At 41.2% G+C, this 21419-nt stretch overlaps 1 protein-coding gene and 1 non-coding gene across 3 annotated transcripts; both read left to right on the top strand.

The window, feature by feature from the left end:
- The first annotated feature begins 582 nt into the window (after positions 1 to 582).
- On the top strand, positions 583 to 19664 carry C7H1orf87 (chromosome 7 C1orf87 homolog). Of its 2 annotated transcripts, none has more exons than XM_035121453.2 (12): positions 583 to 702; positions 1906 to 2046; positions 3648 to 3867; positions 5033 to 5158; positions 6022 to 6279; positions 7152 to 7261; positions 8500 to 8611; positions 10086 to 10183; positions 13325 to 13395; positions 16932 to 16966; positions 18407 to 18560; positions 19101 to 19664. In XM_035121453.2, the coding sequence occupies exons 2-12, from the start codon at positions 1940 to 1942 to the stop codon at positions 19259 to 19261; spliced, it is 1452 nt and encodes a 483-aa protein (XP_034977344.1). In that variant the 5' UTR covers positions 583 to 702; positions 1906 to 1939; the 3' UTR covers positions 19262 to 19664. The 2 variants fall into 2 exon arrangements, with proteins under 2 accessions (XP_034977344.1, XP_034977346.1); XM_035121455.2 differs by having other exon boundaries at positions 587 to 702; positions 1900 to 2046.
- Positions 10559 to 10627, top strand: TRNAG-UCC (transfer RNA glycine (anticodon UCC)). The gene has a single exon. It is a non-coding gene; the product is annotated as a tRNA-Gly (tRNA).
- Positions 19665 to 21419: the final 1755 nt, after the last annotated feature.

Raw genomic sequence — 21419 nt, forward strand, 5'->3', positions numbered from 1 at the left:
AAAAGAATCCCACAACTCTGTTCAAATCCGTTACCACAAATTTATCCTCTAGTATGAGGAGGTGCATATTGCCCTGGCTAAATTCAGCATCATTTCATCAACTCGTTGTGAAATAGTGCCAATGTACTAAATAATTTGTCCCTCCCGTATAAAGGAGCCATTAGCAGTATTAGCAGTAATACTACATTTAGCAAGCAAATCGTCTTCCTTCTTGCTCTTTGTTCCTGTTCTCAAAATTGTGGTTTTAGGTAATGAACTAAGACCCTAAAGTGAACTTTTACTGAAGCTCTGATAGTCAACTTTCTTTCTTTTTACTGAAAGGCTCACTTGAATGGCTAATTCCTGTTCTTGTACAGTACACTCAGTCTGCTAGTTTTGCAGGAAAGGCTTTGTTGCCACCACTTGGGTAGGCAAACCCACAGGACTTCTGAGAATTTGGCACTACAGAAACCAGGCAAACAATGTGCCATCTCAATCAGTTGCAACCTAACACATGCCTCCCGTGGCGCTCATTGTGAAGTGACAAGCTTAGCCCAGCCCAGCCCAGCAACAGCACTGCGTCCTTAGAAACAGCAGATTTGTCATCAGACTGAATGTGAAAAGCAGCTCACTCGTTTTGGTGGCGGCTGCTGCTGCTACAGCTGGAAATCTTTTGCCTTCACCTTTATAAAAGGGCAAAGCTACACAGAGAATACAACAGAGGTGGGTGATATCGGACTGTGATGCAGGGATGTAGAAAAAGGAACGTTGAAGAGCCTAATGTGATTGTTTTTCCTGAGAGTGATATTGAGTATATTTGTGAAAGTTGAAGCTGCTCTGGCAGTGAGGACAAGTAAGTTGTTAGATCAGAGATGTGAAATCTGTGGCTCTCATGATGTTGTTGAACTCCCATCATCCCTTACCATTGGCTATGCTGGCTGGAGCTGATGGAAGTTGGAGACTGATAACATATGGAGGCCCACAGGTTCCCCACCTCTGTATTAGTGTGCCAAGGACACAATCCAGTGGTTCAGAATAAGACAATCTGATTCCTGCAGTAGACACCAGCTGCCTGTCTCATCCAGAAATGGCCCTTGATAGAAAACAATTTATATGTGATTGTTGTATTCTGCACAAGAGGGTCATGGGGTGGGTGGGTTGTATCTTCCCTGGACACTTCTTGCAGGGCTACAGAATCAAACTAGGAGTTCTGAATATGCTGGCTGGTCTTCTCAAGGATTTCCCAGGATTGTAAACAGTTGGGGAGAGATGCTGCCATGCCATTTTGATTGGGGCAGTTTGGGGCTCTGATGATTTTCCCACCACAAAGGTCTACAGCTCTCTTCATTTTGCCATGACTGGTTCAAGCTATTACATTACTAAGTGCAGACTGTGCTGTTCTGAGGAAGAAGAATGGGGCGGCGGCAGGGGGTTAGAATTAACTTTCCATGCCAAATATACACAATATCAAGAGGTGAATGATCCTCCTGAAGGTGTTTTAACTGTTTGAAATATATAATTTAGCCTTCTAAAAGTGCAGGGTTTGAGGCAGAAACTGAACAACTGTTTTATACTGAAAAGTTAGTATCCATAATTGAACCAGAATGTGCTGGGTATGGGTCAATCATTGTAGTGGAAGACAGCCCCTACAGAAAGATATAGTTCTTTGAGGACAAATAACATTGTTGTGCCTTGTCTCCCACATGAAATTTAAATTTCCTTGGGGTGTCAGATCTCTCTCTCATACCATATTGTTAACCCAATAGGTTACATGCAGAGATAGCCATGTGAAAATTAAGACCAACAGCATGAGTAAATCCTTGCCCAAAAATATATATGGGAATCCTAACTATGAATTTTCAGTTCTGTTTTTAAAGAAAAGGGGATGATAGGGAGCCTCTAAATTCTTGCTTTTTGAAGTTACAGGGAAGTAGCCTTCCATAGCGAGCAGGTGCTGGCAATGGCTTCAGTCAGAAACATTCCATATGGGCTCAATGCAAATTATGAGACTGTCTTAAAAATCATTGGGAGCAAATATGTCCGGTGCCTTGTAGAAAAGACTGATGGGTAAGTATGCTATCTGATATATATTAGTGGGGTTATATAATTTTATGTTGGATTCCCTCCTCCCACTTCACCACATTAGTTGTGGATAGGGAAAATCCAAAAGAAATGGGGTGAGTATGCTGCTACCTATATGAGGACAAGGTCAAGTGAATGACCCCAAAAATATGCACCCGTGGGATGTATCAAATACACTTTAAACTGTCAAGAATACACAACGCTAGTCTACATCTTAAACAGCATATTGCAAGAAAAAGCTGTTCCTTTGGCTGTACCATTTCACTGAGGGTTTGAGACCCATTGGCAACCCTCACCTGGTTTAGCTAGCTAGTTGAAACCACTCCTTCAGGTGTGGCTGCTGTCACATGCTGATAGCTTCTACCGGTAGGTGAGAGCTGAGTGCAGGGTGGGGACCAAAGGTGGAAAAACTACCTCAGAAGGAGCACAACATGTCCCCCACTAGTGGTACTACCCCTCTCCTAACACTACGCGACACCCCGATGCAGTTTAGGAGTAGTTTTTCAGCACAGGGTCTGCTGCTTGTGTACCAGCCACCAGGGGAAAGATATATATTGCACTACAGACAGTATAACAGAAGGCAATATTCAACAACATAGTTGTGCTGGTGCAAGGATTAGCACTAGTGCAACAGGATCCCCCCCTTTCCCCATACACACTCCACACCACCCCTCAATCTGCTCTGGAGAGTTGTGGGGGGACCCATGAGGGGAGAGGAGATAGAAATAACTTTCCACTGCACACACAAAAACCTTGTGCTGACAAGAGAGCTTTGCTTAGTGCTACCTCGAACACAACCTAAACACGCTCAAGTTAATAGAAAAAGGAGGAAAATGTTCTGGAATTGTTATTCTCACACATCCCTGACACCGATTTATAAAAAGCAAAGTTCTTCAGGCAAGTGTTTTTCAGATTGAGAAAGGCCAAATGGGGACACGGCGATATGTGTTAATATAAATGGCTTACCACCACTGAACTTTCTTTTCTGGTTGATAAAGTATCAAAAGGTTTAATTGCACAGCTTGGTTTTATGCTTTAAAAAGAATGGCATTGATAATGGCCAGGATCCAAAGAGTTACTTAAGGTATGCCTAAGAGATGCTTTTAGAATAGTGATTATAACTATTATAGCTTCTTCTTCTTCTTTGGCAATCACTTGTAGCCGAGTAAGATTGTCTTCCATAAACACGGTTTTAACAATGAGTCCGTAAGTGACTGTGGAGGCCAATCCTGGATCCACACGTCCTTCCACAGTGGGGACATTGGTTTCCGGGCAGGAGTTGATCGCAGTGTGGATTTGCCAAGCGTGCCTTCCTCTTAGCATGTTTCTCCCTTGCGTCCTGAGTTCGAGTGTCTTCAAAGCCCATGACACCTTTGGTAAAGGCTGTTCTCCAACTGGAGCGCTCGCAGGCCAGTGTTTCCCAGTTGTCAGTGTTTATACTACATTTTTAAAATAGATTTACTACATTTCTGTCTGAACAGCAAATGTTCCAGGAAACAAATATTTTTGGTGTTGCTCCACAATGTAAGTGAGTACGTATTTGACTCTGTATACTGTAAATATACTGCATGCTTGTTTCCTGACAGCAAAGCAAAGGAGGGTGTAAAAACAGAGACACAATCCATGCTCAGGACAATAGCTCCACACAACGCAAGACAGGCACATGGAAACCCTCCAGGCCTCAATAGGCCTCCTTGTCAACAGATCCATTATGGTCTCAGGGATGAACAACAGAACAAAGGTGAAAAGGAAGAACAAAAGTCTAAACAAGGAGAGACAAGTGATAGCAGATCTGTGGACAAAAAAGTGAGTCGCTACAACTGTACTGGTTGCTTATTATAGTTTCCTACTCGGCAGCAGACTTTACTCTTTAACTAACAACAACATAAATGGTTAATAGGTATCTTTTCTACTACTGTGGCTATTGTTATGACTACTACTACTACTAATGATGGTGATAAATAATGACAGTGGTGTCCAGTTAAAAGAACATTCTGCTGCTACCAAATTCTGATAAGAGAACTCCTGTATCAAGAAACAATTGTCATCACAAAACTTTCAACTCCTCCAAACAGAATTGTCTTATATTAAAATTTCGACCGCTTATACTTCCAGTTCATGCTGTTGCTTTTTTTTTTACTTGGATCTTTCTCTTACTTTCCCATTCTGTAAACATCTCTTCTCATTCTTCGGTGTTTTGGCTCTCATAGGTACACCCTCTGGATTTTACATTAGTTATAATATAAGGCCCATATTATATTACAACTAATAGATTAGTTATAACATAGGTGGGGAACCTGTGGTTAGTCCATATGTTGCTGGTCTCCAACTCCCATCAACCCCAGTTGGTATGGCCAATGGTCAGGGATGATGGGAGTTGGAGTCTAGCAATGTCTGGAGTCTATAATATAATATTGGCTGCCATGATCATATGGAATCACCATTTGTTTAGGGAGAGGACTGTATATTATCCAGTAGATCCAAAACAGAGGAACTCTTCATATGAGGTTATAGTCTGATTTGACTGGGATCCTGTATCTCCCTATCATCTTAATATATACATGCTCACAAATTAAAGCAAAAATTATCAGTCAATACAAATCAGAGCTGCAGCAATTTTTTAAAATAAAAAATACTGTATATAATAGTGTTGGAATATTTGCAACATGTGACAGGAGAATAATTGCCATTGTTATTATTTACCTCTGCTTTCAAAGTTAATATTTTGGTATTATGTGTTTTGAAAACTTCCTTCCTTCCTTCCTTCCTTCCTTCCTTCCTTCCTTCCTTCCTTCCTTCCTTCCTTCCGCAGAACAGGATATAAAGAATATAATATTTAATATGCGAGAGTTTTCCTGAATTTTAGGGCTCTTTTTCCTCATGCAAAGTGTTTTCAGGACCTGCAGTTACTTTACAGAATGAATGTGTTTCTTTGATTGCCTCTCTTCTAACTGCTTGTTTGTTATCCAAGGGTTTAAAACCACTGAATACACATTGTGTCACTGCTCCCTCTGGTGACAAGTCTTTGTCCTACATTCATACTCTCCAAAAACCATCTATGGAAATTCAGTTCTTAAAGCAACTTGAAAGACAACAGGTAACTGAACTTAAGTAGAATCGAAGCAATTTGCAGTTTCAGGTGTTTGGCTGTTGGGCATTTTTTATATTAGAGTGTTTTAAAATACTTAAGGCCAAGGCCACATCAAGGGTTTGATCCAAAACAGACATACAGTGGTACCTCGGTTTATGAACACAATTGGTTCCGGAGGTCTGTTCATAAACTGAAGCGTTCATAAACTGAAGCGAACTTTCCCATTGAAAGTAATGGAAAGTGGATTAATCCGTTCCAGATGGGTCCGCGGCGTTCGTAAACCGAAAATTCGTAAACCGAGGTGTTCATAAACCGAGGTTCCACTGTATCTTGAAAAAAGTTACACCAATATTTTTTTACTTACTTGCAAGTAAATGCAATTAGGATCAGGGTGGTTGGCTGTTTTCAGACGCTTACAGGATAATCTGATTCATGTCACTCAGAAGTGGGCCCTAGGTAGACTGCCTACCTCACACATCTTAACTGTCCTTCCATACTTTCAATCAGGGAGGCTGAAGAGAATTAAAAGTGGGGGAGGGAAATTTCCAAAATTTCAGTGAAGAAAGTGAGGACTCAACTCTACAGGAGTTGACTACAGAAACTGTGGGTAACAGCTAGCTGTCTTGCAGGAAACTGGTATGGTGTTACTGTGCAAGTGTAATTTGCCCCTCACCCCCCTGCCACACATGTAGGAATGCAAAACTTCATGGCTTTGCTGTTTTGTCCCTAATTTCTGCCCAAAGAGTTTATAAAGCAGTTCATGTAAATGCATTAAAAGTATGGGACCCTGGGGCAAATGGGAGATATGAATTCAAATAATAAATTTATTGCTAGACCTTACACATACTTTAAAGCATTCCTTTTCTCAGGATATCGCTCAAAAACCAATGGATGAAGAGAATGATTCTCTTCTGGGTATCCTCAGAAAAGAACTTGAGCAGTGCCCTTTGAACCTGACTACATTAGAAAAACTGCAGGAAGAATGTAAAGTTTTGGATCCCAGAGTTTCAAGACTTCTGCCTCAGGCACAGCTGAGCCACCTGCTTTTAAAGTATGAAGTCCCTCTGCAATTACCCACTGTCAAACTCCTTTTCAAGAGATTTTCAAAAGCAAATGACCAAGAACTGGTACGTTAATACAACATTTTAAACAAAAATAATGTTGAGCTCAATAGATTGGATTTCTTAAGACCTGCCTGTACTTTTGGAATATTGATGTTATAGGTCAGGGGAGAGTCTAACTCTGAAATAAAGGTGGGGTGTTTATTTTTTGGGCCAAAAACTATTTCCTCAGCCAGTGTAAACCATTATATCCATGCAACCCTTTTAATTATGTACAGCAGAACTGCAGCAACACTGTTTAAACTTAGAATGCTGTCCATAGTGTTATTAAATATTTTCTTGGGTTACAGAAGTACATACATTGTCTCTATTTTCAGATCATCAAGTCCTTCTCACAGTTCAGTTATATTTGATGTGAGACTTTGATGTTGTATACAGTGTAGGGTTGGGGGAGAAGATAGGTGGGGAAAAAATCTTCTGCATAGTTGAACAGGAACAGACCTTGGTAATATGGCATCCTATGTGGGGCCAAAATTTGACACTCCTCCCCCAGCCTTTTTGCCACCTTCCCAAAGCTGGGGAAGGGAGGCACTATGCTTTGGCAAGAGGGTGCAAGGCTCTGGCAGGGTCCTAGAGTCCTGCCTCCTCCTTTCCAAAACTGGGAAAGGACTCATTAAGCTTTGGGAAAGAGAAGGAGGACTCTAGGACCCTGTCAGATCCCTCACACCTCCTTCCCAAAGCCCAGCACTTATTAGGGTTTGAGAAGGGGACAGAAGGGTGCTTTTATTGGTTATAGTCACAAATATCTCAAAAATAGGTTCAATGAAGTTAATTCAACGAATGTTATCGGTATTTTCCTACACCACTAGGTTTGATATTTCTTGACAGTTTCTTTTAAAACCCTGTTTTGAAAATAAACCTTTTTGCCTTTCATACAGGTAAATTATGAAAAATTGCTCCAGTTTTTAATGCCAGTGGCAGCAAGCAAGACACAGCAAACACAAGCCCTTCCAAGGAAGAGTCAAAATATGGAGAATCATCACAAAAGGTTCTATTTTAAGTTTCAGTTTACTCCTTACAGTTAATAAATGAGCAATGTATCTGTACTCCTTCACCCTTCCGACAATCTTCCTGTCTTACTTCCCATCTGGTCAGGATCTAATAGGTGCAGTAATTATAAGCCACTCAAAAGGATTCCAAATGAAAAACTGGCTCACTTGTGACATTTACAAAAAAAAAACAAAAAAAACATGTAGTACTCAAGAGGACAGATTTTATCTTGCAGCCATCCAAAATCTCTGCTAACGAAACATATTTGGAGTCTGTGAACACCTACGTTGCAGCCTGCTGGGATGCATCAGTGGAGATTATACAGACTTCCCTTAATTAACCTTGGCAAAGAAGACTGGCAAGGAATTGTGTGCATTTATGTGAGATATATATTGCTGCTTTGGCAGCTGAGCTCTGGAGCATCTCTTAAACCATAAGTATAGTCAGGATGCTGGTCAGTCTCTGTATATCATCCCTCATAAACTGGCGTACCTCGTCTGGATGGGAATGACCTTAGGGATATATTTGCTATATCACATACTTTCCTGGTCTCTGCTCTCATCATTAAGTATTGACTGTAATATTTGCAGTAATATCAACAGTTGTTATAAGCCCACCATTTCACTAAATCATTGATGGGGTTGCTGCATCCCCCTAGGTTCTACTCAGAGTAGATAATGTCTCTTGCTTGTTTGCAAAGAGATGGGTGTGTAGAATCTTCTGGTTTGTGTGCAACTGAGGGGATGTGTCCTGCTGTACAAAAGTCAGTGTTACACCTATTGTCCTGCCCACTTTTGCCTCTGGCCCTGCCTCGCACTGGCATGCAGCCTCCAGAAGGTGGATTATGAGGGAATGTGGCCCTCAGACTGCAAAAAGCTTCTCCAACTCTGGATTAAAGATTGTAGCTTCCAGGAAGCTTTGGCCAGGCTTCTCGCAAGGAACTTCCTGCAGCCCCGTGAGTAAATTGTAAGCTATGATGTCACCGCTGTCTGGAAGCCTAGATTTCTCGGCTGTTTTGTTTCACATCTAATCCTTCTTCACCTTGTGGTAATACTCTATGGCTTTATTACCAGGTGCTCTGCATTACTGAGTAAGTTGCCCCCATTGGCCTCTCAGATGGAGGTCTTTCGCAAAGCACTTGGACAACTTCTGTAAATGTCAAAAGTGAGCTATAGGGCTGTTACAGCAATTACCATTTTAATTGCCCCCTTCGTTACATGCATTATCATTCCACAGTTCTTGGACTCCGGAAGATGCCTTCCAGGCCTTGAAGCAAACCCTGAAAGAACATAAAGGAGAGCTGAGCCTGCAAGATAAGACTTGCCCAGGTCTTCTTTCACCCTCTGAGGTAAAAATAGATTCTGTGGCTTACAAACCTAGTTTTAAGCCACAGGAAGTGTGTTTCCACTATAAAGGAATGTAATGGATTATCAGTAACAAAATGGGGTGTTTCTTTTGCCATACGCCTTGTAGGGTTGCCATATTTAATATTTTTTAGGGGTGTGTGCTAAGTTGAACTCTTTTTTTTTTTTGCAAAATCTAAAAAAAATATGAAGTTTTAAAACTTTTAAAAAAGGAAATTCAATAAAATCTACACTTCCCAACATGTGTTGCCATATGTCCATATTTTCCTGGACACTTAAGCAATTTCCACCTGGATGCTGTTACAGATGGCAAAATCCCGGCTATGTCCAGGATATTCCAGACGTATGCCAACCCTATCTTCTTGCCAGTAGATAATGTAGATCAAAGAAATAACTGAGGAACAGACCAATTTTCTCTTACCAGATGAGGGAGAATTGATGGTAGGTGATCCATAGCTGCCAAGTTTTCCCTTTTCTCGCGAGGAAGCCTATTCAGCATAAGGGAAAATCCTTTTAAAAAGGGATAACTTGGCAGCTATGAGGTGATCTGTCAAAAATATATGTCTGCCTGGCTCACATAGGAGGGCAGAAAGTTTTTCCTCCTTTCTTTGCCTCTACCGGTATCACCTGGGGGGGGGGGTTCTTTCCTCCTTCAGGGTTTTTATGGAGGGAAATTCAATTTGAGGGCTGGTGTCCTTTTCACACTGCTTTGGGGGCATGTGCTGGAGGAATGAGGTAACTTGGGATCTTGTGGGACCAAGGCCTCCCTTCCATATCTATGGCAAACCCTTCTCTTGCCCCATCAGAGCACCTCAGGTGAAGGGGGAGGTCCATTCTTATCCCATGAGAACACACCTGGCTGATACCAAATATCACGAGCGCAGGATGTAGACAAGACAACATGTACATACTCTGCATAAAACAATGTCCAACCTGAAGGAGAGAACTCAGAAACTGGTCTGAACAAACAATTAAGTCCCTGGTCTACGCAATACTGTGTTAAATAGACCACTGATCTGATTTGGTATTAAGTAGTTCCATGTGTTGCTGGTCCCAGTGTGAAAGGGGACCACATAAATGAAAATCAAACTTTTATGGAAAAACACACAGTATATAATCCTTTTACCAGGAGGCATTTTGCTAGTCTAACAAATATATATTTGCAGGGGCAATTCATAGTTATACACAGCATATGTAGAAGGTCTTAGTTTGGAGGTAGATGAAGTCAACAAGGGGTTCTTCAAGTTCTCTTGATTTTTGTCAGTCTCCATAGCTGAAAAGCACCAGCTTGGATTGGGACTATGCTTTTCACATGACAGTTGCTTGGGGGGAAAAATAGAATTCTTCCAAAACAATATTTTGTTATGAATTTCCATAGTTTGCTCTTCTTCATTGTATGCTCATTGACTATAGTACTTCATGGGAGGCCTTATTTCTCAAAACTTATTTTATTTGTAGACAGAGATCATTTGCAAAAAGCACGGACTAACTCTGCCCACTGGGATCTTGGAAGCTTTGGTTAGCACCTGTGAGTTTGGCAAAAGAGGCAAAATACAGTGAGTTTTTCTTGAGATGCTTCCTTCCTTTCAGTACGTTATGCGTGCATCTTGACCCTAAGACCCGGAATGCGGCAATACAATTAGAGAGTTGGGTTTCTGGAGAGAACACATAATTGCTGGATTGAGAGCAGCTGGGTGGTTATGTCCAAAGGCCCCCAATTTTCCAGATAGCATGCATTGCTTCCCTTGTTTTTTCAGTCAGAGTGTGCAAAAGTTTGACTCCTACAAAGCCAAGAAGACATCCCATGCAAGGGGTGGTGGGGAGAGTTTTGTCCTGTCTGTCCACTAAACTTGTAGTCTGGTCCTTGTTGAGTGCAGCTGTGCCACACAGAAAAGGAGAAAGAAGGAATGGCAAAAATGCATTGAGGAAGCGTCATAGCTCAGTGGTAGAGCATCTGCTTTCCATGCAGAAGGTCCCAGTTTCAATCCCTGGCATCTCCAGGTAGGGTTAGGAATGTCCCCAATCACTGAGGGCAATATTGAGCTAGAACAGATGAACAAGTGGTTCTTTTTTACGGGGGATTCCACTGATACGCACCACTTAAACATTTTCAACGATTTACCGGTAGATCTGAAGGTTATCACAGTTGTCATTGACATGCATATCTGCAAAATACTCCATCATATTTTTGCCCTTTTTTGAGGAGTCTGAAGATGCAATGTAAGAGTTTAGCCCTGTGAGATTTCAGGTTTTAGTTCTCTCTGTACCACTCAGTTGGCACCTATATAGAGTGGCTATGAATCCTTAGTACAATATCAGCCATTAATACTCCCTGCTAGTACTGGTTGTAGTCAATGTTAGTTCTATTCAGAGCAGACCCAATAAAATTATTTGTCATGACTAACTTGAGCCCATTCATTTCAATGGGTCTGCTCTGAGTAGAACCTAGTTGGATGTGATCTACTGTCTATAACTTGGCTCATGCTAAATTACAGAGGAATAAATTGTGTTATCACCATATATTATGACGGTGTCCTTCTGCTTAGTTTGTATTGCTGATCTTTTCAAGGGAAACTTTGTGGCTTCTTGAATTCTGCTGTCCATAATGCATAGGTCTTACTATAGCTCTGTATTAATGCCTATGCCTTCCTTTGCTAAATTAAACATATAATAGATAAGTTGCAATTGCATACTAGCTTGCCAAAGCTCCCACCACTACCATCGCAAAAAAACCCAAAAACGAATATAAGAAAAATCATTTAGCAAAGGTTAGCCATACTCAGAATTACATTTTTAAAGATTTTAAATCCAATATAAACAAAATAAACCTATGGGGTGTGCCGGAGTCATTGGTTTAGTTATGCATTACCCATTTTAATCCCTGCTTCCACAGTGAATGCAACCCTTCAGCAATTAGCAAGAATCTAGCTCTGAGCCACTTTGTGATTAAATGTGCTTAAGATCAATACACCACCATGACTGATAGCAGTCATGCGAGATTAATCTCATTGCACAAAGTAATGCTCTCTCTTTAACCTGTCATGGAAAGTAAATAGGACGTGAAAAAAATAAGCTGAAAAACAACTCCAGGAGGAAGTCCATTGATTTCTTTACTGCTTTCTCCTTCTGACTGCATTAAAAAGAATAACCAAAGGATTAACTTCTTAAGCACCATTGCTTCCTTTGTTATGAAGTCTACCCTTGACTCCCCTACAGGTTCTCCGATAAGGATCCTAGCTCAGTTACAGATTACCTGCCTTGCGCAAAAGAGATTCTAGGTATGAATCATTTCTCAGTGTCCCTTGGGTCAGCTTCCAGGTAGCATAATTGGGAAAGACCATTGCTCATAGCTGCCAAGTTATTCCTTTTTTAAAGGGATTTTCCCTTATGCTGAATAGGCTTCCTCGTGAGAAAAGGGAAAACTTGGCAGCTATGAATTGCTTGAACCTAGACAACACGCCATCTGCTAAGAACAATGGGCAATACACTTCCTGATAATCATTACTGACAGACTAAACGAGCTACTGGTTTGACTAAGAGAGATACTTCAGCTTCTGGCAAAAATCAGGGGAGCATCATATGTGTGATGTTAGAGTAAATGCCAGAAATGTAATCAAAGTTGACACAGATTGGTAATTCCTAGTATTTTAGTAGGCACATTCATTAACCTATGACCCCAAAATATAGGAATATCCCTTCTCTAAAACTGATGCCAAAGTTTTGTGCTAGTTTTGTGCTGCAAATCCCGCTTTCCTTGCCCCCCACCCAAACTGAGTAATCTGCACTCACCATGGGAGGCCATAAGGACACACCAAAACCTAACCTCATCCAATTGACTCCAAACCAGTCCCAAAGTGGATTGCTGGTTTTATGGCTTTGGGGTCAAAGGTTAATGAAGCTTTAGGAGGCCACTGACAAAGAGAATTTTCCAACGATTACCAATTTATAAAGAACAGGTGTAGTAGAATGAAGCACAGGGAAGGGATTAGAAAAACATTACTAAATAGATAAAGGATTAATAAGAAAATCTTAAGAAAGGACTTCCAAAAGAAGGAAAATTCAAAGTGTTGGTTTGGGACCAGAGGGCCAGCTTGGGTGTCCTCCAGTGTAACATACGGTAATCAGGTTTACAGGTACTTGTAACAGGGCCTTCTTAGTGGTTTCCCCACAACTATGGAATCTGATCTCTTCCAATGTAGGCAGCCTCATGTTTCCCATCCTTTCCAACAGGGTTTGAAGGCTTAGGTTATGAATTGGGACTGGTATGCCAATGTCTGGCTGAATTTATTGTTATTGTTTTATCTCTGCTGGTTTTTAATATTACTATAACATGTATATTAAAAAGATTCATTTTGTATTTAAATAAGTTGTGAGCCAGTTTGTAGAATATGTTCTCCAAAAAAACTCCCTTAAATAAATACATAAATAGGAGAATGAGAAAAAGGTGAACAGTTGAGAATGATAGAAGATTCACATGATGCAAAAACAAGAGAGCTAATCACAGAGCAAAGCAGGACAATTTATATTACTGTATATAATATTATGTATATTATAATGGATGTTACATTAATGTCTTGGCTTTGCTTACATATAATCTCCCTATGTAACTATAATATAGAAAGTTGTGAAGGAGAACCTAATGAACAGGAGATATGCTTTCAAATATTGCATTTATCTTGAGATGTTTCCTCATGTAGATGGAAAACGTTTGTGGAGTTTCTGAAGAAAGTCCAGGCTGGGACCAACCCTGCTCTGCTTGTTTGCAGAAGTAAGCTATGCAGTTGCTGTTATTCTGATCATACCTAAATATTACAAGGTGGCAACAACATTTTACATTTCTGGAGAAGGCTGTTGAAATATATCATTTGTAGCAAGTGGAAGAGCCCACCGGGCCCCTTTTAGAGGGCTGGAGAAACTTTGGATCCAGTTGATCCCGAGCTCCGCTCTGCCCTGCCAATACAGGACCCCCGTTTCAGGGGCCTGTGCTTGATACTACCAGTAGGAAGACAGCTGGTGACAGGTTCTCAACCACCATGGTTTCATCAGAGCAGCAAGGCCCTCTGCAATGGTAGATGATCACTTCCACTATATCCTAATGCCCTCCTGCAGCAAAAATTAAAGTGTTAGGAAGACGAGGAGTAAAATCCTAACAGCCAACAGTTTTCCTTGACTCGAGTTCAGATTCAATATATTAACAAAAATTAGCAATAGCTCTGCTAATCAGCTCTGAATCAGAACATCTTCACTGAGAAGATAGCATGAATCTTGACAGTTTGCTGCGCCTTCAAATCACAGAAGCTCACTTTGGAATTTAATATCACAGCCCAGAACTTGCCTCAGACAGAATTAACAAATTATTGGGGATTTCCTACTCCATCACTTCCTGCACGAATTACATGGTATAATGACTAAGGAAATTTAATTGGGCTTTCTTAGAGGAGTTTCAGTTAGGGCACCACTCCCTGAAATTCTCAATAATTAAATGGACAAGTTATTTTCATTAAACTGAAACACTTCAACATGCACTGAGTACAATTCACTTGGAATGTACCTGGGAAGTCTCGCCCAAGGAGGTGAAAGGTTTGCCTGAGGTGAAGGAATCCAGATGAGTTGTTGTTGTTGGATAGTCGTTTAGTTGTGTCCGACTCTTTGTGACCCCATGGACCATAGCACACCAGGCACTCCTGTCTTGCACTGCCTCCCGCAGTTTGGTCAAACTCATGTTTGTAGCTTCGAGAGCACTGTCCAACCATCTCATCCTCTGTCGTCCCCTTCTCTTAGTGCCCTCAATCTTTCCCAACATCAGGGTCTTTTCCATGAGTTATTAGTAAATGAGTTGTTAGTAGATAACATTTTAAATATTAACCTGGATCAGGACAAAGATCTATCTAGACCAGATTCATTTCCCAATACATTCAGTAAAGCTATTCAGCAGGGAATGATGGTGACAAGAATTCTCTCTCTACACCATCTGGCCATTCAGGGTGCTTCTCAACATGGAGAATCCATTTGGCTGGGATGGCAATTAGATTGATAGGTCTATCTTCCATTAGCTTGCACATCTGAATCTAACCTTAGGTATTAAAGAGTAGGAGACAATTTTCAGACTTTGTTCTAGAATTGCTGGGTGCTTCATGCTGCACTCTTAGAAAGATGACAGAGGTGGTATTATAAACCACTTCCACAAGATCTATGAAATAGGTAGTATAATACTGCTCCTCAAGGGACTACAATGCACCTGTTAAAACAATTATAATGTTGGGCATGTGATTTACAGAGTGCTAGCTAATTGTGGGTTTGGGTTGTTGTTTATTAAAAAAAGGAAATTGTGAAAGGAGTGATGGATGTGAGACATTGACTTAGGCAGTGTATTAATCTAATTATCTTTAGAAAGCTCTCTGGGATACTTAATATTCAGGAGGTGACTAAGCACGGAGTTGAGCCAATAGCCACCATTGCTACAGAGACTGATCAGCATGCAACAGTTGGGCTTGAACTTTAACCATCTGGCTGCAGGCAAACCAGCTGTCTTCTCAACTAGAAATGCTATTCATTCCTGGGAATTGATTCATCTTTCCCACGGTTTAATTTCATGCCTCACAATCTGGCCTGCCATCCATAACTTACTACATTGTCCAATCAGTGTAGATGAGAAATTACAGATCTTTGCTCAAGGATCAAGCACCACAGGGCTTTAAATATAAGCTGAAGGTTATGGAACCGAGTGCTACTAAACATTATAAGTGAAAGAGACAGATGTAGGTGAGGGTGACAGTTTAATAGGGAAAAAATGAACTAGTCTCCTTAAGAAGTCACATTAATTGAGGAACTGTGGCTGCATCGTACATGACATCTTATAGGGCAGGGATGGGAAATCTGTGGCCTTCCACATGTTATTGACTCGGCTACTATCATCCCTGATCATTGGCCATATTAGATGGGGTTGGTGAGAGTTGGAGTCCAACATTATATGGAAGTCCACAGGTTTTCCACTTTTATAATGATTGGTTTTCTTGTATGCCATCCTAGTTTGCTACCATCACCATCACTCCATCCTGTTTTGAAAACCTGCCAGAGTTGCCTCTCTTTTTGTGGTTCCGCTAAAGGACATTCCTAATTCAGATTTAGCTCCTTGCCCTTGTCCAGGATATGGTATGTCCCATTCCCCAAGGCGAATTCACAACTTGGCTAGAGGGCCTGTATGCATTCCCTAAGCCCAGGCATGTGTTACTATTTCAACACACACACACACACACACACACACACACACACACACACTCACTCTTAACTGCAATACACACCCTGCTATCATGCCATATAGTCCAAAGAGGTATAAGCAAGGGAAACGTAGGTTTTCAGATATGACAGTGTTATTGGATCTACAATGGTAAATGCCAGTGATGTGGAATGAGACACCATCAATGGCTGCAACTGAGAAGAAAGATGACAAATAGAATTGTGTTCTACATGTATTTGCTGGTTTCAGTTTGAGGCACGAGTCGATTCACAAAGCACTGTGCAGGCACACACAAAACTCCATTGGTGAATAGTAAATGGAACCCCATATTGGCATTGCCCAATTTGCTATGGAGGAGAGCATAGGATCTAAATCTTGACCCCTTCCAAATACCTGATGGTCTCAACTGGAGAACTGGTGATGATAAAGCCTATGTGCAAGGAGGGTTGGACCATGAACCTTCCACCCCCACAACATCCATTTCCTTGCACTCATGGCTTTTTGGCCACCTAGTGCTATGCACACAAAATCTAGCTTCTTTTTTTGCATGCATTTCCATGTTTGATTGGAACTGGAGACTTGTCTATGGCTGCCACCATGCCAATTGTGCTACTTGCTGCTAGTCTGAGGGCCAGAGGTTGTTGCAAGTCAGATTTTGTAGGTACAAATGACACGACAGTTGAGTGTAGTGCATTCTAGATGTTTTGGAATGCAGCTCCCATCTCTGACAATCAACCAGGCTGGCTGAGGCGGGTAGGCATTGTAGTCCAAAATATTTGAAGGTTGCATCTCATAGAACAAGAAATAGTGTGCTTCAGCCACTAGAGAGCACAGTTTCCTCATTGAAGTCTGGTGATGATTACCCCCAACATTTTTCTAGGAAGGTAACTCAAGGTCAAGTTGGCTGAAAACCGAATCAAAGTTGAGCTTCTCCAATCACGTTAGTGTTAAGAGTTCACAGCAATAGTTTTCATGTCATATCTGAGAGTGGCCTGTTCCAAATAAATGGAAATCATACAACTTCAACTAATAAACAATAAAATACCTCACAATTGTTTTCATCTTAGGAGGAAACAAGGAGAAAAGTGAAGATGACTCTCAGGTATTTTCAAAACTATATTGATTCATCCACAAATTGTTAAGAAAGTCTGGTTTGTAAAATGGGTCTGTGAAATTGTGCTTGAAAGCTTTAATACTGCTTAGAACCCTGTGTAGCAAAAGAACTCAGAAATGAGTAGTAGTGATTAAATTTGTATCACTCTTCTTTCCAAAGGAATTTATCACATTCATCTGCTCCCATCCTGAATGCAACTATGTAAAAAGACTATTGTGGCCTGCCTTGTTTCTCTGAAGAGGGAAATGAGGTTGATAGCAATTTGCCCAGTACTGTCCAGGGCTACATTCATATGACAATTTCCCTGACGTTTCTGCATTACATTTGAACTTTCACACAATGTAAAAGCCACTTCTTGAAAACTAATGGAATATAATGCATATTTAGTATTTATTCCCAAGTTATTTGATTCCAAGGGAAAAGAAATATGTTTGCTGCCCCCTTTAACCCAGAAAATTGCGGGAGTAAAGCAATGAAATTTGGGGCAGCATACCGGCATAATAGGGACACACGTGGCACTGTGGTTTAAACCACTGTGCCGCTTGGACTTGCTGATCGGAAGGTCGGCGGTTCGAATCCCTGCGACGGGTTGAGCTCCCATTGCTCGGTCCCAGCTCCTGCCAACCTAGCAGTTCGAAAGCACGTCAAAGTGCAAGTAGATAAATAGGTACTGCTCCGGCGGGAAGGTAAATGGTGTTTCCATGCACTGCTCTGGTTTTGCCAGAAGCGGCTTAGTCATGCTGGCCACATGACCTGGAAAAACTGTCTGTGGACAAACGCAGCTCCCTCGGCCTATAGAATGAAATGAGTGCCGCAACCCTAGTGTCGTCTGACTCGACTTAACTGTCAGGGGTCCTTTACCTTTACTGGCATAATGTTCCTTTCTGCTGTTTTCATGAGGAAATAGAAGCATGCAGGTGTGGAAAGGGTGAGAGGAATATCAATTATGTTCAATGGCACTCATTGTTGTGTCACACCACACCCACTGGTGTGAATGAAATTTGGTGCAACAAGCCAGCATTTAGGTCAAAAAGTCATCCCACAGCACAACAGGTAGTGCAGCATGAAAGGAGAATTAGAAAATCTGACAGAATCACTAGCATTATAATCAGGAAAACTAACAATATTTCCCACATCTGAATGAATCTTAGACAAGGATGGGAAATCCGGGGCCCTCCAGATATTTTTATTGGATTCTAACTCCCATAATCTGTGACTGGACCCTCATTTTCCAAATCACACCAATGACTGTGTCACAGAAGCAAAACAAAATGTAATCTCCCCACTTTTAACCAACAAATTGACCCAAATACTTTAGTGAGGATTTGAAGGAGCCAATACTTGAAACTGAATGTTAACCCCTCCTCCATCTTCATAGAAAGTTGACAAATACTAAACTTTTGAAAATTTGATGTAATTTGGACAAAGGACAAAGAGTGGTCCAACCGTTGTGCTGGCAAGACTTGGGAGCAAACGAAGGAGGTCACAGACGACTCCATTGATGCTGAGGAACAAGATGCCTGGATAGACCGGTTCAGAAAACTGGAGAGGGCTCTTTATTTGTCTGATTTGAAAAACACAGGTAAGAATAGTTGTGATTGGAGAAGGGGCTGCTACACTAAGGAGATGGCTTTTGTATTTGGCTTGTATTTCATGTCAACCTCATATTTATTTATCCATGAATGTCTGAAGGGAAGAAAATAGGCAGTAGCACATTATTGGCCTATAATTATGAGCACAGATGATCAACTCACTCCTTGGTACCGGTAGTAATATTTTTGTCCCAAATTGCTTTTAATGAGGGGGTCCAACAGCAGCCCGTTTTTAATCTTCAACTGGCTGTGATGTAAAGAATTGAAATGTAGCACAAGGGTAACGATGTGATGCCCTCCAGATGTTGTTGGGACTAAAACTCCCATCACCCCTGTCCATTGGCCATGTTGGCTGGGGCTGATGGGAGCTTTAGTCCAACATCAGGCGTGCACCACATTAACTACGCCTGTGCTTTGATATTATGCGTGAACAGACCACCAGGGCTCCATTTGCTCAATAGTTAAGTCTGATTTTGTTCAAAGGGGAAGATAATATTTTTCTCTCTCTCTTTCCTCTCTAACAAATACAGGCAAGCTGGAAAAAGAAAAAGCCAAGCGCCTAATCCATAACTACAATCAAATTTATGATCTGTGCCTTAGTCCACTGAAAATTGACAAAGCTTTTCGACCTTTCCGTCCAGGACAAGACATACCTCTGGAACCTTTGCTGGATTACTTAAAGGAGCTGTAACTGTTACTAGTAATACAGTGCTCATGTGTACATGCCTAATAATGTTCATTCACCCACTGGTGTTCTTACTGAGTCAGTATCTGAAACGTTTATACTTCTAGTTAATTCTTCATTTCCAAATGAGCTGAAAGTACATACTCCATCGATCCACCTGTGCTCTTTTAATAAAGCTTTCTGTTTGAAATATTAGTGGATATGATTATTGTTCTCCAGTTCTTGTACATCAAATATGTAATAATTTGTAGGAGGCAATTCAGTTCTCTGTTTCTCATAATGATGTTATTTTGAGAAGTCGATTATCAATGGAATTTTGTACCCAAGACGTCGCAGGGCAAGCAAAGTGTTACCGGAACTTGTAAAAATGCATCTTCAAAATTACACATTCTTCTGGTGGAGTTTTTCATATTCAGATTTAAAATCTTACTAAGAGTCACTGTGCTTGCAAACAGTGCAATGCATTCATTAGAATGTGTGTGTGCGTGTGCGTGTGTGTGTGTGCGCACACACACACACACACACACACACACACACACACACTGTGATCAAGTACTAATTTTGATACACTTATGCCAGCAAAAAACTAGAGAATGTCATTCCCTGGAAATGACCCAATTGTAGTTTACGTGTGCAAAACAAACTTAACATTTCCAGGATTCTTTGGGGAAAGTAATGTGTTTTAAATGTGTATTGGATGCCAGTAAATGTATTGTTTAGAGTGGCAGGGGGCAGATGCACACAAGAAAAACTAAGTGGTTGTAGTTCTGGTAATATAAAATATATTCAACTGAGAAACAAATATAACTTCCCTATCTCATACGCTTCTCACTTTACAATTCTTAAAAATTGTATATTGCACAGTATATATAGCACTGCTAGGAATTTAGGATTTTACAGATACTGATGCAGTATCTATTCAAAGTACCTTAAATTTTACATACCACCCCCGCTTTTTTTTGGAAGCAAAGTTTTTTTCCCATCTGTTTGTCCCACTTCCCCATCTGTTCTTGAGGTCTCACAGTTTTGTTCAATATGTTTACAAGTGTTGATTTTTAAAAGCAAATCTAATAGTGTAGTGCTTTTCTACTTGAATTAGAAAAAGATTTTGAAATGAATGGACCCAAACTATGAACCAAATGGGAATTCATAGAAAACGACAGGTATAGCTATAGGTACAATATCAGAGGAGCAAAGGAAGGGAGGTTGCCTTCACATTTAAAAACTAAATCAGAGCAATTCCATAAACAATAATTCTGTACAGTACTGAGTCCACTCTATTGTTACCATATAACAAATCACAGATTTTTCTACACAAGTTACTCAGGCTCCTGCAGATTATAGATGTAAAGACCTGGGATGGGGGGCAGGAATGGAAAGCTTCAGAGGGGAGGGAGAATTTCCACAAATTTTCCAGAAAAAAACATTCAGGGGTTGGGGGAAAGATCCCACCATGCCTGGAGGAAAGTCCCTCTGGCATGCACAATCCCAAGGGCAACACTGGAGAGTAGTCATTCTAAAAAGTCAACGAACAGTCCAAAGTCAAACAGGGCAGGTTCTCACCTTTGCAGAAGCTCCAGGATCAGAAAACCTGGGGTCAGTCTCAAAGTCACAATCCAGTGGAGCTCCTGAAGCAGCCAAGCCTGGTCCATCAATGGAGGAAGGTAAGCAGACCCAGAGCTTCTACATTGCTTCCCTTTCAGCCTTCCAATTTTGGCTGGCATATCTGGGTTTGCTTCAGCTGATCAGCTATGTCTCTCCACTTGATGGGCATGTAACCCTCACCTGCCCTAAACCTCATCCAGCTGCACAATCACAAACTCCTCCCAGACCTAACGAGCCCCATGATCTCCACCTGGTTAACTAGTGAGTTGGGCTGTGTTCCCTTGCCTGCCTCAGTCTGCTGGAGTGCACTTCCTGCTGTTCTCGGTGCCTTAGAGCTTGCTGTGTCTGTGGAGATGTGTTACCTCCCTAGGCTCCTGTGAACTGTCAGCTGTCCCTTCACTGTCCTCTGATGTTCTGTGAGTACCTAAGTCCCCAACTTCCCTTTCCCCATCTTCAGCTTGCCCTGGTGTGTACTAGTCATGGCTACACCCCTTGCCAGGATCCTCTTCTCCTTCCTTGGTGTTCTGCTGGTGGAGTATTAATTCAATTTGTTTGTGAT

The sequence above is a fragment of the Zootoca vivipara genome, chromosome 7, assembly GCF_963506605.1.
Source record: "Zootoca vivipara chromosome 7, rZooViv1.1, whole genome shotgun sequence".
In the NCBI taxonomy this organism is placed as follows: Eukaryota; Metazoa; Chordata; class Lepidosauria; order Squamata; family Lacertidae; genus Zootoca; species Zootoca vivipara.